The following is a 24219-nucleotide window of genomic DNA, read 5'->3' on the forward strand; positions in this document are numbered from 1 at the left end:
GGAGCTGGAGGAGAGGCCAGCCTGCCCAAGCATCTCTCCTCTCTGGAATTGAGTTCCAACAATCTTCCCTTTTACTCTCTTCTCTTTCATTATTTCCCTCTCTTCAAGGTACACAAATGTGTGAGAACTAGGTTTGCCAGTAGACCCCCCACAAAGTGTGAAAACAATTGGTGGAGGAGCCACATAGGTGAGGGAGTGCGGCAGGATCTAAGCAGGCCAGCCAGAATCCCACAATGAGCTTTCCGTGCCCAATTGGGTGGCAGAAGGTGGAGAAACAGGTGGACAACTCCTATTAGAATTGTCCCCTATTATATCAAGAATCTGTGATTGGTGAACCCTAAATAAGTAAATCAAACTCTTCCAGAGAGCTATTTCATCTTTCACTCTCTTTCACAAGTACTATTTTAACTATGCTTTTGGAGCCAGGAAAGTATCAGTAAAAAAAACCAAAATAATGCATAAAAGCATCTTGGATAACAACATCTTTTTAAAAATTGTTTATTTATTTATTTTGAGAGATAGAGAGCAAGCAGTGGGAGGGGGAGAGAGAGAGAGAGAGAGAGAGAGAGAGAGAGAGAGAGAGGGAGAGAGTCCCAAGCAGGCTCCATTCTGTCAGCACAGAGCCTGACACAGGGCTCAGTTTCATGAACCATGAGATCATGACCTGAGCAGCAATCAAGAGTCTTAACAGACTGACCTGCCCAGGCGCCCCTGAAAACATTTTGAATAAAGATTTGACAAATACAGTCTGGGATTCCTAAGATTCTTTTTACCCAATTCATTGTGAAATGAAATCAAATATTTTGTTAAATAGTAGTGGAGAAAAAAAATCAATAAAATGATTCATGAAAGTTAAAATGGATTATTTGAGCGAGGTTGGGGAATTAAATCAGTTTCTAATTGAAACCTAGGTTTTAACAATAAATGTTTAAGTTACGCTCACATTTTCTTCGAGGTACATTATATTATGGGGCAATATGGTCCTGCAAATGGTTACCAGAAAGTAAAATATTACCATCTCTTTGGCCTTCCTGTTCCTTTTTTAACTTCAGTGGCATGGTCAGGAACAACTGAAACTAAAATATCCAGCTCCAGTAATTAAAAAAAAAAAAAAAAATTCCAAGCCAACTTCTTTGGGGAGGGGGAGAGGGGCTGTTGAAAGGCTCTACTAAGGTCAGGCCAAGCCAATACTGCAGCTTCAAAATTGCCAGCAGTGGGGCCACTTTGGAGAGGCAAATGTGTAGGCTTAAGTCCCTTGGCCTGTAAAAACGAGGCAGGTGTTAGAGGGATGGACTTTTGGATAGGATGGAGACCCGGACGGATGAAGTCTTCTCTGGTTAGAAAGGAAATTTGGTATTAAGAGGGCCTCACTGAATCCCAGTAATAACCAAACAACTGGTGTTGTCCAGGGCACCCGGTGGAAAGTGGGAGGCAGGAAGTAGAAAGGCTCAAGCTCCTTTCCCTGGGTCAGTTCAGGAATTTAATTTCAACAAATGTTTATTGGAGTCTAATAAGTGTTGGGCACAGTGTTAAGCACCGGGATATAAGGCTAAATCAAACGTGGTCTTGTCCTTGAGGAGCTCACACTTCAGTAAAATGTCTTCAACATTCCTCGTGCTTTGTTAACTTTTATACTGGGACTTGTCAGGGGAGAGTTGTAGCTAAATCCATCCACACTTCTCTTCTGAAGATTTCAAAACCAGTAAAACTAGACAAGGGCATGGGGGCATGGGGGTGGAGGAGAGACGGCTACAGGGACTGGTGCCAAGCTTGGGAGCCGCCAGACGCGGGGCTCTGGTCGTGTTGCTTGCCGGCCAGGGGCAGCCAAGACCTTCCCCCGCATTGGCACCCTCGGGCTTGGCTCCGGCACAGCGAGGCTGTGGCGGTGCCAGCAGCTGGTCTGGCCCGGACGGCGACAGCCGGGAGCCCGGTAGGGGCCAAGCGGAGAGGTCCGGCTCCGGGGCGAGACTGCGCGTCCCGCGCCCGCAGCCAGGGGGCAGAGTTCCCGGGCTCTAGCCACCGCTGGCTACCTGGGGCTCAGGCCCCACCACTCCCGGCGGAGTCCACGCCTTCTCTTTGCGAGTCTTCTGCACTAGCCTGGTCTCAGCGAGCTCAAAATTTCACGGTCCACTGTCGCTTCCGAGGGGCAGGAGCGGAGGCGCTTCGCGGGACCCGTGGCGGGAGGCGAGGTGGGGAGGGAAAGGCGGTCGGCACGCGGGGGGCGGGAGGGGACTCGAGTGGGGGATTCGAGGGACGCTGCAGCCCCGCCTCCGCCCCCTCCCCTCCTTCCCTTCAGAACCGGAGGAGCGGGGGAGCATGGACCAAACCCTGCTGCTCTGGCACCATGACGCTCGCCCGCTTCGTGGTAGCTCTGGTTTTAGGGGCGCTCCCCGAAGTGGTCGGCTTTGATCTAGTCCTCGGGTATCCCCTCCACCACCGTTATCGCCATTCGCTCCCTCCGGGTCCCCCGCACCCTTACTACCTTCCCACCCAGCAGCGGCAACAGAGGACGCCTCCGTCGCCCTCTCTCCCGCGCGTCCCGCGCGTCCCGCGCCCCCCGCCCGCGCTCCATGCCCAGCGCCTGCACGCCCTCCATGCCGGGCGCACGCCCGGGCCACACCCCGGGGACTGCCCGGCCGGCGAGCCCTGGGTCAACGTGACGGACTTCGGCGCCCCGTGTCTGCTCTGGGCAGAGGTGCCACCCTTCCTCGAACGGTCGCCCCCGGCGAGCTGGGCTCAGCTGCGAGGGCAGCGCCACAACTTCTGCCGGAGCCCGGACGGCGCGGGCAGACCCTGGTGCTTCTATGGGAACGCCCACGGCAAGGTGGACTGGGGCTACTGCGACTGCAGACACGGTGAGTGACCCCGGGGCAGCGGCGGCGGCAGCTCGGGACTGGCGGGGAGCCAGCCTGACGTGCCGAGGGCTTTAGGTGTTCCTTGAAGAGAGCGAGTGAGAGAGTGTGTGAGAGTTCGCGTTTGTATTGCCCGGCGGGATGGCTGGCTGCCGCGGAGGCACCGGCAAAGCGCACTGGTACCGTGACTTTAAATTAGCGAGGCGAGCTTTGTGTGTGAAGGTTGTCGTGAGGGTAGTTTTCGTGAGAGGTGCTGCACTCTGGGTTCCTGGATCCCGTCTCTGGCCACTGTGTGTGTTTGTGTGTGCGTGTTCGTCAGGTGGATGTGTGTTCTCTAGGGTAGTTTGCCGTGAGGACGTTACCATAATTACACGAAAGAGGCAAAGTAAGGGCGGAGATAAAGTTTCTAATTATTCGTTTTGGAAAGGGAAATATTAAATCTAATATACAACCAATAACTTTCCCCCCACCCCATAGACTCCGATTTGGAAGTATGTGATACATCTTTTTGCCTTTATTTTCACCACTGGCCTCTGTTTGAAAAAGTATGGCAAAGTCTCCTGGCCTGAATACAACTTGCCAAAGTGATGTTCAGTTCTGGGGCACAATATGGTAAATATGATTAGTGAGAGAGGAGAAAAGAAAGGAAAAAGAGATAGGAATCTTAGGAAAGAAGCAACATGATATAGTCAAATTAAGTTTTCAAGAATGCCATTTTTTTAGCTCCATATGTTATTTGTGGGCATTTGGGATTAGTTGGTGACATCAAGAGATAAAGTTGGTAAGATGTTTTGGTTTTATGGCATAATGATAACATATTAATAGATTTAATGTAAGTGAATGATCTGCCTTTGAACAGTGCTTCATTTTGAATTGTTGAGGCTTTGTTTAATATTAGCTCGCCCCCCCCCCCTTCATTAATAGCTGGAAAGAAAAACTTCATGTCCTTCAAAATTTGAATTTCCCTTCAAACATCTTTTTGGCAGCTCTTCATCTCAGCTATGGGGCAGGGATTTCATGAATTGGGATTCTGAAATATGTTGTACTTTGTACCTTTTGGAGGTGATTTGGAGGTTAGCTTTCATAGTGCCATTCTTTTCCTGCAGACATTTTTATTTATCTGAATTGCATTAGCTTTGAGTTAAGGGAAAGTGATAGGAAGGTTAAGATCAATTATCCTTCATCCTAGAGAATGAAGTCATTGCTATACTCGTGTTTCATGGACAGAATGCCAATGTGGCTATAAAAAAAATTGAGGTGATATCAGGCAAAGAGCCCCAGCATTGTCTCATTATTTACTGTAAGATTATTTGTAGTAAAATATCGTGTTTAGCAAACATTGGAAATTTTTTTGCTTTCCTGCTATTGTACTATATTTCATATCTTTAAATGTATATTTAGGAAATATGTATGTATACGTATATACTGAAATCTCTCTCTCTCTCTCTCTCTCTCTCTCTCTCTATATATATATATATATATATATATACTGAAAGAAAAGTGGAATTTAAAGTGAAAACACTATAGTGGTAAATTGCTGTCTGACACGTAACTCCTTTAACTTTATATTCCAAATGAGGACAGTAGGTTGTTCTTTGTTTCCCATCTTGTGTTGAGTAGAAATTTAAATCTAACAGCAGCACAGACTCTGCAATGTTTTTATGTTCATAGCTAATTCTCACCAGACAGAATCCCAAACACTGCATACTTGTATGTGTAGTACTTCCTGGGGCAAAGCAATTGAACACAAGAGAAACAAAAGAAACCACCCAAGATGGGAGATAAATGCCCCATGCAAAAAAGTACAGGAAAACAATTGGCTGTCTATGTAATAATTAATTACTTTCACAGACCCAGTCTTGATAACTGAAGCTTCCCATCCTGTCCTTTACCCCTTACGTTCTGATTAGGCATGATCCATACCTTCAAAATGACTGGCATTTTCTGAACCTTATGGCTTTCTGGTCTTGGTCCTACATTTCCCTTCAGAGGGTGAACAAAGCTGTCATGAAGTAGTGAAAAGAATATGGATTTGTGCTTTAAAAAACACTTGTGTCTGTTTTGGCTCTGGCAATAGTTGTGTAGTGTTGGGTAAGACTCTTAATTCCCAGAGTTTTGGTTTCCTTATCTGCAGAAAAGCAGTTTTTGAATAGATTAATTCAAAGAACTTTTCCAGTTCTGAGCCTGTACCAAAATGACCTGGCCTGGTAACAGCTAGAATTTATTGAGCATGCACTCCGTGTTGGATGCTGGGCTAAGCATTTTATATATTAGTTTTCTCATTTAATTCTCATAACAACATTAGAAGGTAGTGTCCATTTTCATGTCACAGCTCATTTTGCTCTGGTTCTTTAATTATATAAACATGTAGAAATATATGTGCTGTCTGATGACCCCATTTTTGTAGCTTAAGGACTAGTCTAAAAGGAAAGAAAAAGTGAATTATTTTTGGTTCAATGCACATGATTTCCTGTATCTTATGATTGTAAGATGTCCAGAGATTTTTTCTTTTTCTTAAAAAAAAAAAAAAAAACTAGAACAAAAGGAAAGAAAATTTATAGTAGTGAGATCCCTCCTTTAAAAAATAAACTGGAGGCCAGAGTCACGTATCCAGTTGCATTGAGAGAAATGAGGAAGTTGGTGCCTTCAAGGTAGAAAGTTGGTCTAAGCCTAGTTGAAGGGGCGCTGCGGGGGGATCGCAGGTGAACTAGGGCAGGGTGTGGAAATACCAGTGGCTCAAATGTCTGGAGTGAGAAAGATGATGCCTGGGCCCTAATTGTATGAATTAGTAGTTAAGAATCGTTTGGTGAATTGGAATACCCTGAATCAGCCCAGGGAGTTTGTTCTCGTAATGAGTACCTAAGGGACTTGTTAAAATGCAGATACCTAGGCTCTAGCCTTCAGAAACCCTGATTGAGCAATCCTTACATCTGTCTCAGGAATGTGCTTTTTCTACTGAATGGTCAGGTCAAGGTGATTTGGATGCTGAAGACCCTTCGTCACACTTGGGAAAACCAGAGGAGGACATCAGAACCCATCTAGAATTGAGTGGTGGGTGATTAGGTAGACTGAGTCCATCATTCTGTGACTTAATTCTGCCAGGCATGGGATCAAGCAGAAGCCATGCCTATCTATGGTAATTTTGTGTCATTCTAGGAAATAGCACCACGCTTTTTCATTTGACTAGTGTGGGGGTAATAACAACCTAGTTCACCAGAATATGAGTATTAACTGCATGTGAACTAGGTTGCTTTTATGTTTCTTTTTCAGTTTATTTTATTTATTTATTTAAAAGTTTTAAAAAATGTTTATCTTTGAGAGAGAGGAAGAGATAAAGTGCGAGTGGGGAAGGGGCAGAGAGAGAGGGAGACACAGAATCTGAAGCAAGCTCCAGGCTCTGAGCTGTTCGAACCCATGAACCCCGAGATCATGACCTGAGTGGAAGTCGGACACTTAACTGACTGAGCCACCCAGGCGCCCCTATTTTTATGTTTCAAGAGAAAGAATTAACAGGCAACTGATTCCCCCCAGTACCCTGCAGTAATTTAGAGCTTCCTGACTAGGAAGGCAAAATCACTTTCTAGTCATTGGTTGGCATGGCAGATGGGGAAACTTGATGCTGTGCTAATACTCTCTGTTACAAGCAGCTGAGTGGAACTCACCCATAGGTGACTGATGGCCGTTGGGTAAAACAGGTACTGTATATAACGATAATGCTCTAATAATTGAGATTTCACCAGGAAGAATGATGCGTAGATCTGACTTTTTGTCATGTCATCATGCTAAGCTGTTCATATGCATGTACCCACTCCAGTCTCCTGATTGAAACGGAGGCAGCAGACTTGTGGGACAATTGTTTACAGGCTGTACTCTTTGAAGTCCATCTGGTGTTTGAAATGATTGTTAATTAAAAAGTTGGCTGAAAGCTGTCCCTTGCATTTAAAAAAAAAATGCTGCATCTTGATTCTATGTAACAGGTTCTGAAAAACATTAGCAATACCAAATTTGATACATTTCCTGGCTGGATTTTAAATTTTGAGCTCAGTCTGTTCTTCAGGATAAGGCAGATATAAAATGCTTTGATTTGGGGCATTATCTGACTATTAGAGTGAAGATTTTTTTTTTAAGAAGAAAGTAAGACATCCATTGCTATTGCCTTTTATGAATGATTATCTCGAAGTGTATATACACATGTGGTCACTGTCTTTGAGTGTGTGTGTGTGTGTGTGTGTGTGTTAAGGTAATATTTGTAAAAGTGATTTGGTTCAAAATTGTGGAGGCAGACCTAAATATCCAGCAATAAGATACTACACAGAGGTCCCTTCATTTAATAGATACTAGGTAGTTTCTAAAGTGCTAATTGTAAAGATTACATATAAAAACTGGAAAAATGCTGGTGATAATGTTAATGGGAAAAGATGGATACCAAATTTATATACATTATGACTATGAAAATAAATATGCCTTTAGAAGAGAAAACAAATTATAATTACAAACTTGGGTATGAATGTGGCTTGGATCAGTAAGGGTGGTTTTGATGGCAAAGAATAGGAAGCCCAATTCAAAATGACTGAAGCAATAAGGAGATTAATTGTTCATATTACAAAAAGTTGGGCTCCAACATGCTACAGCTCTGTTTCTGTTGTTCTCTTGCCTCCTCTGTTCTCTAAATGTGGCTTTTATTCTTAGGCTAGTGGTTATTCCAGGCTTCATGTTGAGATAGGATAGCCTGCAGTAGAAAGAGAGGGCCCCTCCTCATGTAGGTCCCATTGAAAGAGCAAGGAAACCTTCCTAGAATTCCCCCACAGACTTCCTCCTGCGTTTCATTGGCTAAGACTGGATCACATGTTCCTCTGGCACTCTCTAGAAGGGGAAATTCAGTTAACACAATTGCATAGTTTAATCAAGATTTACCTCTGAACACCTGGGGACTCTCCTACCAAGACAAAGTGAGATGGTTGTTGAGGAGAACCAACAGGGTCTGCTAAGAAGTATGGTTGGAGTTTGTCCCTCCATTTGGGAACCTTAACACTGTTAAAAAAAAAATAGTAGTAAGTAGGAGTGCCTGGGTGGCTTATTAGGTAAAGCATCTGACTCTTGATTTCTGCTTGGGTTATGATCTCACCATTCATGAGTTCAAGCCCCACATTGGGCTCTGCGCTGACAGTACAGAGCCTGCTTTGGATTCTCTGTCTCCGTTTCTCTTTGCCCCTCCCTCACTTGTGCTTGTGCACTCTCTTTCAAAAATAAACGTTAAAAAAGTAGTAGTAAGTAATTTTAAAAATTGTGCTGTGAAATGTTACATTCATTTTTCAGCTGTATCTAGATGAATCACATTTAGACCCTGATTTGATTGAAAAAGCATAGTTTCTTATTTTAAGATGCAGTTTGCAGGTCTAGTAAATTTATGTCTGAAATGAATAATCCCATAATTGTTAAGAATATGGAAGTTAACTCAGTTGCTTGGTAAACACTTTTAATTCTAATTTTTAAGCCTCCCCCATCCCTGAGTTAACTTGTAAAGAAGGCTGTTCTCTGAAGTCTCTTCCTTTGGTCTGCATTGTAAACAGGCATTCAGTGCATCTATATTAGCAATTGATTTAGACTGCCTTGTATGTGATTGACGCCCTGTTGTCTAGAAAATCAGGAAATGTTTATTTTTTGCCTCTTATTATCTTACTTTTCTAGAGCCATCCCCCCTCACCCCTCCTCCCTTTTCTTCCTGCAAGTCAGCACAACAATATTAATAAAAAATTTATTATATGCAGAGCACTAAAGTAGTGAGATCCACCCCCCCCCCCCACCCCGCGCACCACTACAAGATACAACCTCAGTACTTTTTATTACACTTACCAGAAGGACACAAAGAATGGAAAATGCCAATCCTTCTAACAAGGCAAAAGTAGATTTCATTAAATGTTTTGTGAGTTCACAGTAGGAGCAGCAATTACAACGATGAATAAGAAATCACCTGTATCCTCTGGTTGAGATGTCAGAAGAATACTAAGCATTTTCTTTACCTTTCCTGTGATACCTATTCTGGGAGACAGATAAGAGGATTACTACCAGGAGTAGTTTAATTTCATCACTCAGAACTGAACAATAAAATGCTAATACCCACACCATTGCTTATATATGAATAGTTCAGAGACACACAGCTGGTGTAATTTCCCTCTAGGGTTATCTATATATTGTTAGTATGTCATAATTAAACCATGGATAGAGTCTTCTTTTGCATAATACTGTGTAATATTTTAAATGAAGGAATAATTGAATTTCTAATAATCTCAATGTAAGTGGGTAGAATTGCTTATTGAAAGGATACTCTCATTGTTTTGATACTCTCTCGTTTTGAATTAGACCAGATTTTTTTTTTCTCAGCACTGAAGGTATCTACATGAATAATAAATGAACAACTAATATGAATTATAGATGTGATCTAATGGAGGTAGATATAGTTCAGTTGGATCTCAGTCCAGGGGAATGTTTCATATGTTAAAAGATGGATTTGATTTCATTTTGACATGGCATGATTTGAATAAAATCTATTTCACAATGCTAAAGCCAGTTATGGGTGAATACAATTATAAGCAAAAATAGTATACCTTAGTACTATCAAATAGGGTATAGGATGAAAATAACATCAAAATTAAACTTGCCTCCTGTACTGTACTTGAAAAATGCAACTAACAACCTCCCAATTCAGTTGTTTCTAGGCAATGTGAATTTTTTTGTATATTTTATAATTAAGATAGGAAATGATCATTTAGTGTATTTCCCAAGGGTTGCATTTGGTATAAGATATAGGATTATGTTTAATTCATTTGTGAAATACATGTACTAAACCGTCCAACATGTAATGGGGCTTTTTTCTTCTGAATGGTTCATAAACTGAACTTTCTCTATGACTTCAGCTTTAAGTATACTTTGTGTCAAAGATCTGAGCAATAACTTGATGTCATCAGCATGCATTCTTTCTGATTCCACCAGAACAATAGCAATGACTAAAATGAATTATTTTGTGCTTCTGGGAAGTTCAGTAATAGATGAGAAAGGATTTGTATGATAATGGTAATTTTATTTTGTTCATTTTTTGAGTTGTGATTTTAAGAGATGTCGGGGCGCCTGGGTGGTGCAGTCGGTTGAGCGTCCGACTTCAGCCAGGTCACGATCTCGCGGTCCGGGAGTTCGAGCCCCGCGTCGGGCTCTGGGCTGATGGCTCAGAGCCTGGAGCCTGTTTCCGATTCTGTGTCTCCCTCTCTCTCTGCCCCTCCCCCATTCATGCTCTGTCTCTCTCTGTCCCAAAAATAAATAAATGTTGAAAAAAAAATTTAAGAGATGTAAAAATATTTATTATTAATTCTATTCAGAAAACACTACTTCCTTTTTTTTTTTTGCTGTTTTTTCTTTCTCTTCAAACAAGCGAATGCCATTCTCTAAGTACATGTTAGTTAACTAAATAAGCATATCTTGTCATTTGGTTTATTTTGGAATGAGCTGGACTTACAGAACAAAGATCACTAACCCACTTGGTTCCTTTCCTAATATTTCTTTTAGGTGTCCTTGAAGCATGGAGTATGAAAAGGGTGGTTTTGCTAGCTGTCCAAGGAGGGGTAATACCTTAAGGGCTCTATTAGTTTGCTAGAGCTGCTATGATGAGTACCACAACTGAGTGGGTTAAACAATAGAAGTGTATTGTTTCACAGTTCTGGAGGCTTAAAGTCTGAGGTCAAGGTATCAGCAGGGCCACCTTTCCTCTGAAGACATCAGGGAAGGATCTTTTCCAGGGCTCTCTCAGTTTCTGAGAGTTCCATGGCTTGTCATACTGTAAACCCCATCTTCAGCTGTTATTCTCCTGCTGTGTGGGTCTCTGTGTCCAAATTCCTCCTTTTTATAAGAACACAGTCATACTAGATTAGAGACCACCCTTATGCCCTCATGTTAACTTTGTCATCAACAAAGACCTTATTTACAAATAAGGTCACATCTGTAGGTAGTGGAAGTTTTTTGGGGGCAATAGAATTCAACCCATCATAATAGCCTTAAAAAGTGACAAACCAATGAAACAAATGAAGGGAATTTTAATCTAGTCAGCTGTTCTCTGGAAGATTTTCTTGTGTCCATTGAGACTGATAAAATGGTTAAAGAGAATCCTTCTTTAATGTCTTTCCATTTGGGGAATTCTTGTGTTTAAAAAAAATTTTTTTTTAATTTTATTTTAAGTAAACTCTATTCCACAAGTAAGGCTCAAACTCATGACCCTCTGAGATTCAGAGTCTCATGCTGTGCTGACTGAGCCAACCAGGCACCCAAGGAATTCCTGGTTTTTAGCAAATTTTCCCATAAAGCAAATTTGAGCAACATGCATCTTTTATGCTCCCTTTCTTTTACAAAACTAGAGGTATAACTACATAGAAGAAAAATAAGAGTAAACTGAAATGACAATAGTTTCAACAGTTTTAGCAGGGAATTAAGATAGTGGAATTCTGAGCATTGTTGTACATTGGCACATTTCGCCTTTAGGTGATTGTAATACCAACAGACACTTAACTTTTTTTGAGGAGTGGGCAATCCATTTCATGAACTCCAGGGACACCTCTCCATGACATGATATCACACACAGCTTTACAGTTCCAGACTTCCTTCTAGTACTGGTTCAGTTTATAATTTCGTAGTGCCTGTTATAGTTGGCCTAAAACCTCTGTTAAGACTTCAAAATTTAAATTATTATTAACACATTTTAAAAGTAGGAATATTTAGAATAGAATAGTTTCCATCAAATTGTCACTTGAGGGGCTTTAAGACTGGGCAGCCCATGTTGTACAGAGACATTAGCTGAGACTGTGAGGAACATGGCAAAGTAGTTGGCTGGAGGAAGGGGAGTGTGAGGGAAGGAGGAGGGATCAATTTTAGGTAATAAAAGAACTTTATTATTAGGACAGCAGTATAAATGAGTTTACCAGGCTTTGACCTTTGTGGAGTGCTTCATTGTTCCACCCTATCTTTTTTTTGTTGTTGTTGAGCTAAGGATATTTCCTTTTCTTCACTTTGTAATTGTTCACCTATAAATTTGTGCAGATGTATAGTCCTGCAAATTTGCACAACCCATGAAGTGGGTCCTCCACTGGAGGGTCAGCCTCAGATGTAGATCCCTGGAAAGTCACTTCTATCCTGTTGGCAGTGTATAAAACTTACTCAGGCTGTCTTACACTTCTGCCTGGCTAATTTATTCCCATAAAATGTTTGGTAGATTAGTTGCAGTATTTCAAATTAGAATAGAATATTTCAAATAGAATGGTGAAAGCCAACATGACATAATGCATAAAGTGCATTATGCAAAGAACATAAATGCACAGACATGAAAAAGACATAAAATGCAAAAACAAGGCAGGGTCTTTGCTCAGGTTCAGAGATGGTAGAAATGACAGGAATCTAGGAGATAGTTGGAAACAGAGGAACAGTAGGAAGGATGAGAACTGAGGAAATGGTCCTGTCAGTTGATTTGGTCCAAATCTTTATTATCCATAAACTGAGGGAAATGCGTTACATGCATTTTTAAAGATTTTGACCACCTTAACCATTCTAAGAAAATAAATGAAGCAAGAACAGAGTAAAACCAAAACCAAATAAAAACTACTTATCTTAAATGTATGTCAATCCTTTACTATTTTGGAGCATGTATTATGCTGATAGTTTTTAAAGTGCTCTTTCAAATAATTATTTGAAGAATTATGAACTGCATGGAATTATGTACCATTAAGAACTACTCACTCTGATTCCAAAGTAGATAATTTCCCAGAATATTTTAGAAATTGTTATGGCCTTAAGAAAAGGATAAACTGGGGCGCCTGGGCGGCGCAGTTGGTTAAGCGTCCGACTTCAGCTAGGTCACGATCTCGCAGTCCGTGAGTTCGAGCCCTGCGTCAGGCTCTGGGCTGATGGCTCGGAGCCTGGAGCCTGTTTCCAATTCTGTGTCTCCCTCTCTCTCTGCCCCTCCCCCGTTCATGCTCTGTCTCTCTCTGTCCCAAAAATAAATAAAAAACGTTGAAAAAAAATTAAAAAAAAAAAAAAGAAAGAAAAGGATAAACTACTTTGGGGGCTGGGGGATGGAAGCACTACTGGAAAGGTGTGTGCCTTGCAAATGTTGGTGTTGGGAGTGGATTCCGATGGAGAAGTCATTAGCCATTGACATGCAAATTGACTTTCCAGAATTGCAAATATTTGTATTCACTTGTTAAAGAGAAACTGGATGAACACTCCACATTTCTTGCCACGAAGCAGATACAGCTAAATGAATCCAGGCTTTCACAGCATGTTTGGAGAATCTGATGAATGATGGAGGAACTGATAGTTGACCTGGAAGCTGTTTCCAGCTCTGTCACTGCATTCTAATGATGTGAGGGTGATAATTATACTTTATGCAGAGTTTTCTATGCCTTATCTCCAAATGCCTTAATCTTTAGATGTTATGTATGCATCATTTCTTATTGGTAGCTTTTTGGTGATTTAGGCAGTATGTTACATTTTTTATGATTTTTTTTAACATGCACAAGTAGTATTCCAGTTTGTTTTCATTGCTAGAACTTTCTTCCAACCCTTTGACTCGAGTAATCTAGTGGAGGAGGATTAATAGATAATAGATCAATTTAAATATCATTTCAAATAATGTTTGTTTGAGGTGAGCAAGTGAATTCTTTGAGTTGAAATAAAATGCTGGCATTTGCAATATGCATAATATTATGTAGGTCTCTGTGGAAGAGATTTTGTGATTAAAAAATAATTAAAGCTCAGTTAAACTCTTCAGACATATTTCTTTAAAAATGTTGTGCAGTTCACACTCTTCGTTGAGCCAAACAGGGCTTCCTCCTGCTTAGTGAACTAAAGAGGTTTGGAATGTGTGAGTGATTAAGATTTATCTGCCATGTGAATGATCCATGCCCATGCTCTCTCCTGAATAATCAGGATTTGGCAGTATAATGTGTTCCTTCCATTTAATATTGTCTTAATATTGTTTGAATTAAATGACACTTTGTATTTATCATGAGAAATACAATATGTGTTTCTTAAATAGTTTCATTTTTAAATGACAATGACTTGGAAAATAATAGTGGGAGATGCCTGGGCCCCTGCAAATGAAGTGAATGGATAATTTGTGAATCTAATATTTTGGAAAAATTATTTTAAAGTCAGACTTTGAAACAACTTTGAAATATGTAAAATATGACAGTTTTTTGATAGAACTTAATTTCTTGATTTCTTTATCTGTGAAATGATAAGTGCTTCTATCTCTGCTTAAGTGCCCGACTGTGGCCTCCCAGTAGCCACTTTGCAAACCAATGGCAATTAGAAGGGAAACCTGAATTCATCTACACTTTTTTGTTTAAGTTTACTTATTTATTCTGAGGACACAGAGACAGTGCAAGTGGGGGAGGGGCAGAGAGGAGAGACAGAGAATTCCAAGCAGGTTCCCAGCTGTCAGCCCAGAGACCTATGCAGGGCTCGAACTCATGAGACCGAGACCGTGAGATCATGACCTGAGCTGAAACCAAGAGTCAAACGCTCAACCAACTGAGCCCCCGCAGGCACCCTGATCCATCCTCACTTTTATGGGATGTTATTTTTCCTGGGGTGCTTGCATTTGTTTTTTTTAAATTTTTTCTTAATGTTTATTTGTGAGAGAGAGAGAGAGAGAAAAAGACAAAGCACAAGCAGGGGACGGGCAGAGAGAGGAAGACACAGAATCTCAAACAGGCTTCAGGCCCTGAGCTGTCAGCACGGAGCCCCATGCAGGGCTCGAACTCATGAACTGTGAGATCATGACCTGAGCAAAGTTGGTTGCTTAACCAGCTGAGCCACCCTGGTGCCCCATGAGGGTGCTCGAATTTTAATTTTGACTCTTTTCAAGACTGGAAAGAATGACTCAAGTCGTGATCTCTGCAGCAGCTGAGTGAAGATGGTGTGTAAGGGAAGGCAAATTTCCAGGGACACTCATTATACCAAACAATTCTACCTAGTGGCAGTTTTCCTAAGATTGACATTAGGCAATGTTTTTAACACCACCACCTTTTTGAAGTTATAGACATAATCTTTAGAATTTTCATGACTACTGCTTGAAGTTAAAAGGGGAAACAGCATTTTGCTCTTTAGTGATGAACAAATCCCATAGAAGGAATATATAACGCAGTCAGTTACAACTAATTTGTAAATAGAGCACTGAGTTTTGTTTCTCTGCTTCTTATCTATGACCTCATGTGAAGTGGAAGATGATACACAAATGATAAGCATTTTGTATGGGATATAATCCAATATTTGGGATGTAACATCAGACATTAGTCATACTCTTCCACATTGTCCCCTTTTAAAATGTAATTGGACTTTCTGTTTGCTTAGCTAAAGAAGAAAACAGAAGTAGTATTGACACCATGAAGTCAATTTTCAAAAAAAATAAACTAAATAAAAAAGAATCTGCTAAACCCTCATTTAAAGAAAGAAGCACATGCCATTAACATGGACACTGAATTGTTCTGACTGGATCTCTCACCACTTATGTGGGAAAATCATGTTAACTAAGGAATGGTGAAGTAATAATGTTCAAATGCTGATTTGCTATTAAGGGATTTTGGGATTCTTTTCCGCTTCAGGGTCAGTACGACTTCGAGGTGGCAAAAATGAGTTTGAAGGCACAGTGGAAATCTTTGCGAATGGAGTTTGGGGCACAGTGTGTAGCAGCCACTGGGATGATTCCGATGCATCAGTCATTTGTCACCAGCTGCAGCAGGGGTGAGTTCGCCCATCCTTGACCCGATCAGGCTGCTAATATTTGCAAATAATGGTGGGCACCCATCACTGCTGTGGAAAGATGACATCTTCCTTCCTTCTCATGTCCCTTATTCTCCCTTTACACAAGAGTTATAAAGAAAGGGCTGCATGTGGAAGGAATGCTAACCAGAAAATATGCAAATGCTAAGTGGTCAAAAATCAAAAGCATCTTTTGCTCTTTGTCTTTAACATTAATTGTTTAGCCCTAGGAAATAAAGAATTTGATTCTGAGAATTGTAATTTCTCAGTAGCTCATGCAGCCCTAGACTGCTGTCATTTGCATTTAACTGTCTACTTTTAGCCATCCACAGCTTACATCTTTTTGTGCGTGAAGAAGGCGGTGTTTACCTGTGCTTCCATCCCGAAATGGGTAAGGGGTGATGTCCAGGCCTGGGGGTTCTGTGCTGAGGAGGTCCTGCTAGAGAATGGCTGCTTTCATCAGCCCCAGCAGTGCCCTGCAGTGACCGTGGCTTCTTGGCTGCTCCAAGCGCTCTCTGTGAAACAGTCTGTCTGCTCCAACTTCCAACAGCCCTGGCACCTTTATGCCAATTGCCAGGGGATTTCACCAGGAGCAGAAGGCTCCATTTCGGAACACAAGGTTTTGCTTTTGTGGTTGCTCTTATTGTTCTGTTTTTGTGTCTCATTTATTTTTTTTCTAAGTACACATGCCAGATGTTTTTCTTGGCCTTTATCTCTAGAGATCTTTAGAAAGTGTGGAAAATATCTTGTTTTGAATAGACAGGTCCAAAAGACTGAAAGAAAATTTTGCAGTTTACAAATATTTTGGACTAATAATCAGTGAGTGGTAATATCAAAGATGATGATAGAAATGAAAAGGTTAATCAACTGCAGTCAGATCAGTAAGACATTTAATCTGCCCGCCTCCTCCTGTCTTCCCACTAGGAAGCTTTGCAAACAGAACTTCAGGTAAGGGAATCTGATTACTCTGATTACTTATATTATCTCTTAGTTGTCCTTTTATTTGATTATTATTATTAATAATCTCTACACCCAAAATAAAGCTTGAATTCACGACCCTGAGATCAAGAGTTGCATGTTCTTCTAACTGAGCCAGCCAGGTGCCCCTCAGTAGTCCATTTTGTAAAAAAGAATTGTACAATTAGATCAGAGCAGCTCAGAATTATTGCTATTAAGACATGTTCATATTTTTCTTAAATGTTTATTTGAGAGAGAGAGAGAGAGAGCACAAGTGCCCATGAGCAGGAGAGGGGCAGACAGAAAGGGAGAGAGAGAATCCCAAGCAGGCTCCATGCTGTCAGCACAGAGTCCAAAGTGGGGGCTTGATCCCACGAACTGTGAGATCATGACCTGTGCTGAAACCAAGAGTCAGTCACTTAACTAACTGAGCCACCAGGTGCCCTAAGACATATTCATATTTTTGGTATATCCCGAATGTTTACTGTTTGGGTTGATGGAAGCTGTTGTATGGAGACAGTTCTAGAGATTACCCTGTTAATCAGATAAGCATTTAATCTTTTTAAAATTTAATATCAATTTCTAAATATTAAAAGTTACTTATAAAAGATGTAGATTAGGTGAGTTAAAGCAGAGCCCATCTGCATGTTATTATTTTATTCATTGGTTTCAAAGTCTTGCTAGCAAATACTATATATAAGGCTTTAAAAATTATGAATGATCACCTCTCTTGATATTATCTTGCTTACATGTAGTAATAATAATCATTTTGAAAATGCTGGCCTAAAATATTAGAGTAGGAAAGAATCTTTAAGCATCCAGACCCCTCCTTTTATACATCAGAAAGCAGAGCTTGCAGAAACGTGCAGCTTAGAGTAATTTGCAGCTGAGTCCAGACTAGAATCCAAGTCTCATGGAGCCACACGACACACTTCTACAAAATCACCAGGCTTTTCCTTAATATCTGTAGTATTTACCCATTTGCGCCTAAAATTAGCTATAGGTAGTAAAGGCACATGCATACCATTAGTCCTGTAAGATTGATTAAAGACTCATAAGTAATCAACCCAAATTTTGATCTCCTGAGTTTTGACTTGCTTGAAACTTATGTAGTTTTTTTTCTTTGTTTTTCTTTTCCTTCCACATCCATCTTTATTGATTTCTTCGATTTTTAAAAATCTAAATACTTTGACAAAAAAAATTCACCTGTATTTGATAAACCTAACCTCAATCATTGTATTTCCAGAGGAAAAGGAGTAGCAAAACAAACCCCGTTTTCTGGACTGGGCCTTATTCCCATTTATTGGAGCAATGTCCGTTGCCGAGGAGATGAAGAAAATATACTGCTTTGTGAAAAAGACATCTGGCAGGGTGGGGTGTGTCCTCAGAAGATGGCAGCTGCTGTCACATGTAGCTTTTCCCATGGTAAAAAAAAAAAAAGCCTCTTTTTTTTACTTTCATTATGTTTTCCACGAAATTCCAGATGATAAAATTGTCTTCGTTAAACCATTTCCTAAAAGAGTTTAAATACAGACATCAGCCTGAATCATCATATTTTACAGTCAAATAGTCTTTAGTTAGGAGTGCGTCTAACATTTCTGAATTCCATTTGACTTTCAAATGGTATCTCACTTTTAGTGTGTTTTCTCTTTTCTCTAATTTGTTTACAGAAATATTATATATGAAACATTTATTTTGCTAATGGAAAGTCATGATAGAATCAAGATGGAAAATCATCTTGAAATCAAATATAGAATACAGAAACTACAACAAAATATTGTCACTATATTTATAGGATAGAATATCATCATGGTACCATTATTCTCCTTTGAGTTGTAGACAGCACATTCCATAATATGGATAACTGCCTTGGATAAAGGCTCCTTCCATGCACCACACCCTCGTCATGAGATGATGAACTATATGGTTTCAGTACACAAAAATATGCATATATTCATATGAACATAAGTAAAGGACGGACTAGCTGCTTTTCATGACGGCTGATGGGTTTTCTGGGGATCATATTTTAATTTTTTTTAATGTTTATTTTTGAGAGAGATACAGAGTGTAAGCAGGGGAAGGGCAGAGAAAGAGGGAGACACAATCTGAAGCAGGCTCCAGGTTCCAAGGTGTCCGCACAGAACTGGATGCGGGGCTTGAACTCACAAACCGTGAGATCATGACCTGAGCCGATGTTGGATGGTTAACCAACTGAGCCACCGACGTGCCCCTGGGGATCATGTTTTAATGATCTGACAAGCACACAGAAAATCATTTGAAAGAGCATTCAGTGAGGTAGTTGACTGTCACAGCACACTGTCACAGCATCCCTTCTTGCATTCTCCTTGGAGACGGAAGCATGATCAGATATCCCAGGTCCTAAAAAGCTAGCAGCCAGCCCAGGGCATTGGTTTCTGTTGGAGTACAAATATCAGGGGAAGAATGGAAAAATTTCTCACCACAAAAAAAAACCAGAGTCTCAATTTAAAGTAATTCCTATGAATTGGCTGGGAGAACCAGTTGGAAGATAGGGGACAGGTATGTGTTCAGAGAACCACAGTTCTTTTTTGAGTGGGCCAGATGCGTGTTAAATCTTGGTGTTTTGTAAATTTTTCCTTTTCTTCCTTTGATTCTCCACTTTTGGGTAATGCTGCTTTGAGCAGTGCATGTTTATGCATTGCTGCCTCAAGGATGATGTAAATTGGGCTCAATAATGCACTGCTTTTTGTAGATTATTACTTGTACTTTATGTTCAACCTGATTGGTAAAATGTTTAACATTTTTCAAATAGTGAAGTAAATAATATGTTGAAAACTAATTATTTTTCTTTCAGGATATCTATCTACTTAAGAAAATTCCTTCTTCTCTCTGTCATCTATCCACCTGTTTATACTCAGACTGCAAAGATAAATTTAAGGTCATTTATAAGCATCTATCAAAATGTAGGAGGTTGAGATAAGTTAGCAGTGAGAGTGAAAAAAGATCCAATGAGAATGAGAAAGGCTCAAATCAGCAAACACTGAGTCTACTTCAAGGCACAGTGATAGACCATAAATACACTTTTTTTAGTTTGCAAATTACATTTAGTGTTTTGTCACCTAGTCTTTGTTGCTTTTCCAACACTTCCTAAGTAGGAGATTGGGTAGCAGTATTGGGTATAGGAAGTAGTAATCTTAATGAACATGTCTGGGAGTTTTATTTATCCATAAGTTAAACATGAGTCAACTACCTCATTGAATTCTCTTTCAAATGATTTTCTGTGTGCTTGTCGGGAGGATGTGGGATGTTGATGTCATTTGGTCTTTGAGTTTTTTTAATATTTTCACAATTACTTATACAGCCAGAAAAATGCCCACATGCTTTAAAATAAAACATGAAAACACACACAATAAGGTAATATGCCATACGGTTCTGGGTTGTAGGTGATTTTAAGTTTCCTCTTAAAAATTTTTGTTTTTCTGTTATCTCCAAGCTTACCACAGTGGCAGGGGGAGGGGAGGCAGGGGAGAATATAATAACTTAAAAAACTTATACATTTTTCCATCATTTTTTTCTATGTTTTCCAAGCTTTTTAAAGGAAAAATAAACATAATATGCAAATTTAAGTTTCTTACCACTAGTCAGCCATCAGTTAATTATAAGAAGCTAGTATACAATATTGAGAACATGTATATTTATTAAAACTATCTTTATCCTTTTATAAATTATAAGTACTAGTTGATTTATATAAATGAGCTATATTCTAAAGATCAGAATGAGTAAATGTAAATATTCACTGGTCTGAATCTGTGCTGCAAAATATAAATATGAATATCCCAATACCGTTTACAGACAGCTGCTTACACTATGGAGGAATTAGAAGACTGTTTCATGTGGATAAATGATTAGCATTTGGCAAAAGCTGCAATTAAATTTCTGAATAGGGGCCCAGCCTATTCTGAACCTTTTACCATATTACATCCTTTATTCTAGAAAAACTATCCTGGCTTACTATTCCCAAACACATGCACCTTTGTGCTTCTTTGTGCTTTTGCTCATCCTGTTCATTTTTCCTGAAATGCACTTACCCCATCTCTGACTTTTGAAATCCCATCCATCCACCTTGGCCCTCTTCAGATAACAGCTTCTTCAGAAGAGATTCCCAGACTACCTTGCTTCTGAATCCCTACAGGTTCCTGATGATCTCTTCTCTGTACTCACTTTGTTCATGTCCTTAGGTAGTGAACTTCGTGAAGGTGGGGTCTGTCTAGTGCTCCTGTGAATGCCCTGCAGCCCTGCAGGTGCCTAATATCTGTTTGTTAAACAGAACTGAGTGAATGAATATTGCTAATTATTTTTCCATGTTTGGGATATTCTTTCTAGGTTTTTAGCTATCACTTGTCAGCCAGTCAGCCCACAGATATTCATTATGTGCCTTCTGTATGCCGGGAACCTGAGATACCCAGGTGAAAGAGAAAGGCACTATCTCTGTCCTCATTTCTAGCTGTTAGGAGGCAGACAATTGACATGTAAACCAATAAATCAATGATAATTTTAGATAAAGTAAATACTCAGAAGGCAATATAGTGAAAAGTACCTTAAGGTACTTCATTAGCTAGGGTAGCCAGGGCAGGCCTTCTAAGCAAAGGACAATTCAGAGCTGAAAACTGAGGGACACAGCCAGGGGAGGATCTGTGGGAACATTATTTCAAGCAGAAGAATCAGGAAGTGTACAAACCCTAAGGTGGGAGTCAACTTCGAGTATTTTGAGGATAGAAGGATGAGGGCATCATACATATACCCTGGTGAAGGAGGCCAGGAGTAGAGAGAGATATTCAGGATAATGACAAGGGCTAGATCAGGGCACTGTGGACCATAATAAGGAATTTGCAATGAGAAACCTTTGGTAGTTCTTAGAAAATGAATATGAACTGATTCATATCCAAATGAATTCTCAATATTGTTTTTTACAGGTATTGGCCATAATGTTCACTACCTTGCTATAATGAGTTAGGTGTTAACTTCAACTTGATTTCTGCAAATATAAAAAAAGGGACCTGGGTGGCTCAGTCAGTTAAGCAACCTGACTCTTTTTTTTTTTTTTAATTTTTTTTTTAACGTTTATTTATTTTTGAGACAGAGAGAGACAAAGCATGAACGGGGGAGGGTCAGAGAGAGGGAGACACAGAATCTGAAACAGGCTCCAGGCTCTGAGCTGTCAGCACAGAGCCCGACGCGGGGCTCGAACTCACGGACTGAGAGATCACGACCCGAGCCGAAGTCGGCCGCCCAACCGACTGAGCCACCCAGGCGCCCCGAGCAACCAGACTCTTGATTTCAGCTCAGGTCATGACCCCAGATTGCGGGATCATGGGATTGAGCCCCATGTCGGGCTCTGCACTGAGTGTGGAGCCTGCTTGAGATTCTCTCTCTCCCTCTGCCCCTTGTTCTCTCTTTCTAAAATAATAAAAAAAATTACATGTTGGTAATGCTCAAGTCACTGTAAATTAAAAAATCAGTGTCACTACTACAATATCATTAAAATCAAATGTGTTTCCAGTAAACTACAGTTTTGAGTGTTTTTTTCTGGTTTCTGAGGTTGTTGGGGGAAAAGTGAATTTAGACTACTTCCTCTTTTCTTTTAAATATTTTTTTTTTTAAGTAATCTCTACACTAAGCGTGGAGCTCAAACTCACAACTCCGAGATCTAGAGTTGCTGGCTCTTCTAACTGAGTCAGCTGGGCACCCCTAGACTACTTCCTCTTAAGAGCTATTTAAATGAACATAATTCAATTTGGAGTACTTTTTTTAATTTTTATATATATATTTTTTTCTTAAGTAAGTCTACCCCCAATATGGGGGATTGAACTCACATGAATGGGGGATTCAACTCAGGGTTGAACTCACAACCCTGAGATCAAGAGTTGCATGCTAGGTGCCCCCAGTTTGGAATATTTTAATTGATGAAGAATAACATAATACATAATACACGTGCATGTGTATGTCCAAATCACTGAAGTGGCTTAATAAGTATGATTTAATTACTGAGAATGGCAAATAAATAGAATATATCTAATCTTATCAGTCAATGTTGATATGTTGGCCTAATTAATTTGTTTCTAATCTCACGCGGAACAGGCCCAGCGTTTCCTGTCATACGCCTCGTGGGTGGGAGCAGCATCCGGGAAGGCCGAGTGGAGCTCTACCATGCTGGTCAGTGGGGGACTGTCTGTGATGACCAGTGGGATGAAGCAGATGCAGAAGTGATCTGCAGGCAGCTGGGCCTGAGGTTTGTTTTTATTCTTGTTTTTAAATTTTGGAATCTGTTATTTCCATACCCAGAGGCAGGTGCCATGTATTTAAATTGCACATTTCCTCAGAGGAATAGAAAAAGCCACCTGGTGATCTTTGTACTAGGCTGTAGGCTCCCTGAAGAAAATTTATGTGTACTTATAGGTCTCCCTGTCTGTGTCTGAATCCAATTGATTTTATATCCCTAAGAATCTCAGCCTTTTACTACTGTTCATTAGTGGCCTTTACATTGCTCCTAGGTAATAACCAGCATCCTCAGTCATAGCAACTTACCGAAGTCATCTCATGAAACTGGTTGTTAGGCTTTGACTGAAGTTCGGTTCTTCTCCCCAAATATTATCTAAACTTTTGACTTTGCTTTCTTATTTGTTACGTATGTGCTTAGAACAAAGGATGTTTATTAATGTGCAAGGAAAATAATTCCCACAGAAGGTGTGGAAATGAATGAAGCATATACAATAAAAACAGCAGTATGAAAATCAACATACCATGTTGCCCAAGTTGTGATTATTCTGCAATAGCATGCTGTAATTTTGGATTTTTAATCTGTTTTTCTTTAGTGATTCTGAACATTGGTTTCACAAGCCTAAAAATTTCAAAATTGATATTTTACTTCAAGTTTGTAAATTTTTTCATTTAGCACTTTGTAGGTGGTAGTGATGGGGGAGGCCTCTTGAGATCAAAGCTTCTCTGTTCATGTATCATATTTTTTTCAATTAAGCATAATCCTTGACAGTGAATCATGATTTTTGAAACTTAAACCATTTATACTCATTTGTTTTGCAATTGATCCCCCTCTTTTTCAAAACTCTGTGTTTATATTGAAGCAATTTAAAGGAAAATATTGACATCTTAACATTTTCCCTTCTTAAAAGTATGTATCTCTTAAAAGTAAGACCACTGTGCTACATGGCCAAATCAACATTATCACAACTAATATAATTGGTAATCATTCTTAACATTGCCTAATACCGCACACATTCAGTTTCCTGTGGTTCTCTCACAATGTCCTTGACAACAGTTTATCTTAAGCAGAATTTAGTCCACGATCATGCAGTGCATCTTGATGTTGTGTACCTGAAGTCTCTTTGAATCTAGAACAGCCTCTTGTTATTCATGACACTGACTTGCGGAAGAGACAGAACCAGTTGTTCTGGGGAATGTCCTATCTTCTGGATTTGTCTCATTTCTTCTTGCTGGTGTCATTTAGTTTACTCCTCTGGCTCTTGTAATTCCTGAAATAGGAGGCTAGATCCAAATGCTTGATTAGATCAAAGCAAGTATTTTGGCCAGGAACCATCAAAAGGGATGTGTTCTCCTC

The 24219-nt window shown here is 40.1% G+C and overlaps 1 protein-coding gene across 2 annotated transcripts in view; it reads left to right on the forward strand.

Moving 5' to 3' along the window:
• The first annotated feature begins 2050 nt into the window (after positions 1–2050).
• The window catches only part of PRSS12 (serine protease 12), a 76670-nt gene continuing 54501 nt past the window's right edge, over positions 2051–24219 (forward strand). Inside the window, exons 1-5 of one of the 2 annotated variants that reach the window (XM_027063474.2) lie at positions 2051–2189; positions 2297–2855; positions 15494–15632; positions 17854–18032; positions 22725–22875. In XM_027063474.2, coding sequence (XP_026919275.1) covers positions 2345–2855; positions 15494–15632; positions 17854–18032; positions 22725–22875 — 980 coding nt within the window. In that variant the 5' untranslated portion in view covers positions 2051–2189; positions 2297–2344. The remainder of the gene's footprint in view (positions 2190–2296; positions 2856–15493; positions 15633–17853; positions 18033–22724; positions 22876–24219) is intronic. The other variant, XM_053217008.1, reaches the window with a different exon arrangement.

Source organism: Acinonyx jubatus, chromosome B1, assembly GCF_027475565.1.
Source record: "Acinonyx jubatus isolate Ajub_Pintada_27869175 chromosome B1, VMU_Ajub_asm_v1.0, whole genome shotgun sequence".
NCBI classification, from domain to species: Eukaryota; Metazoa; Chordata; class Mammalia; order Carnivora; family Felidae; genus Acinonyx; species Acinonyx jubatus.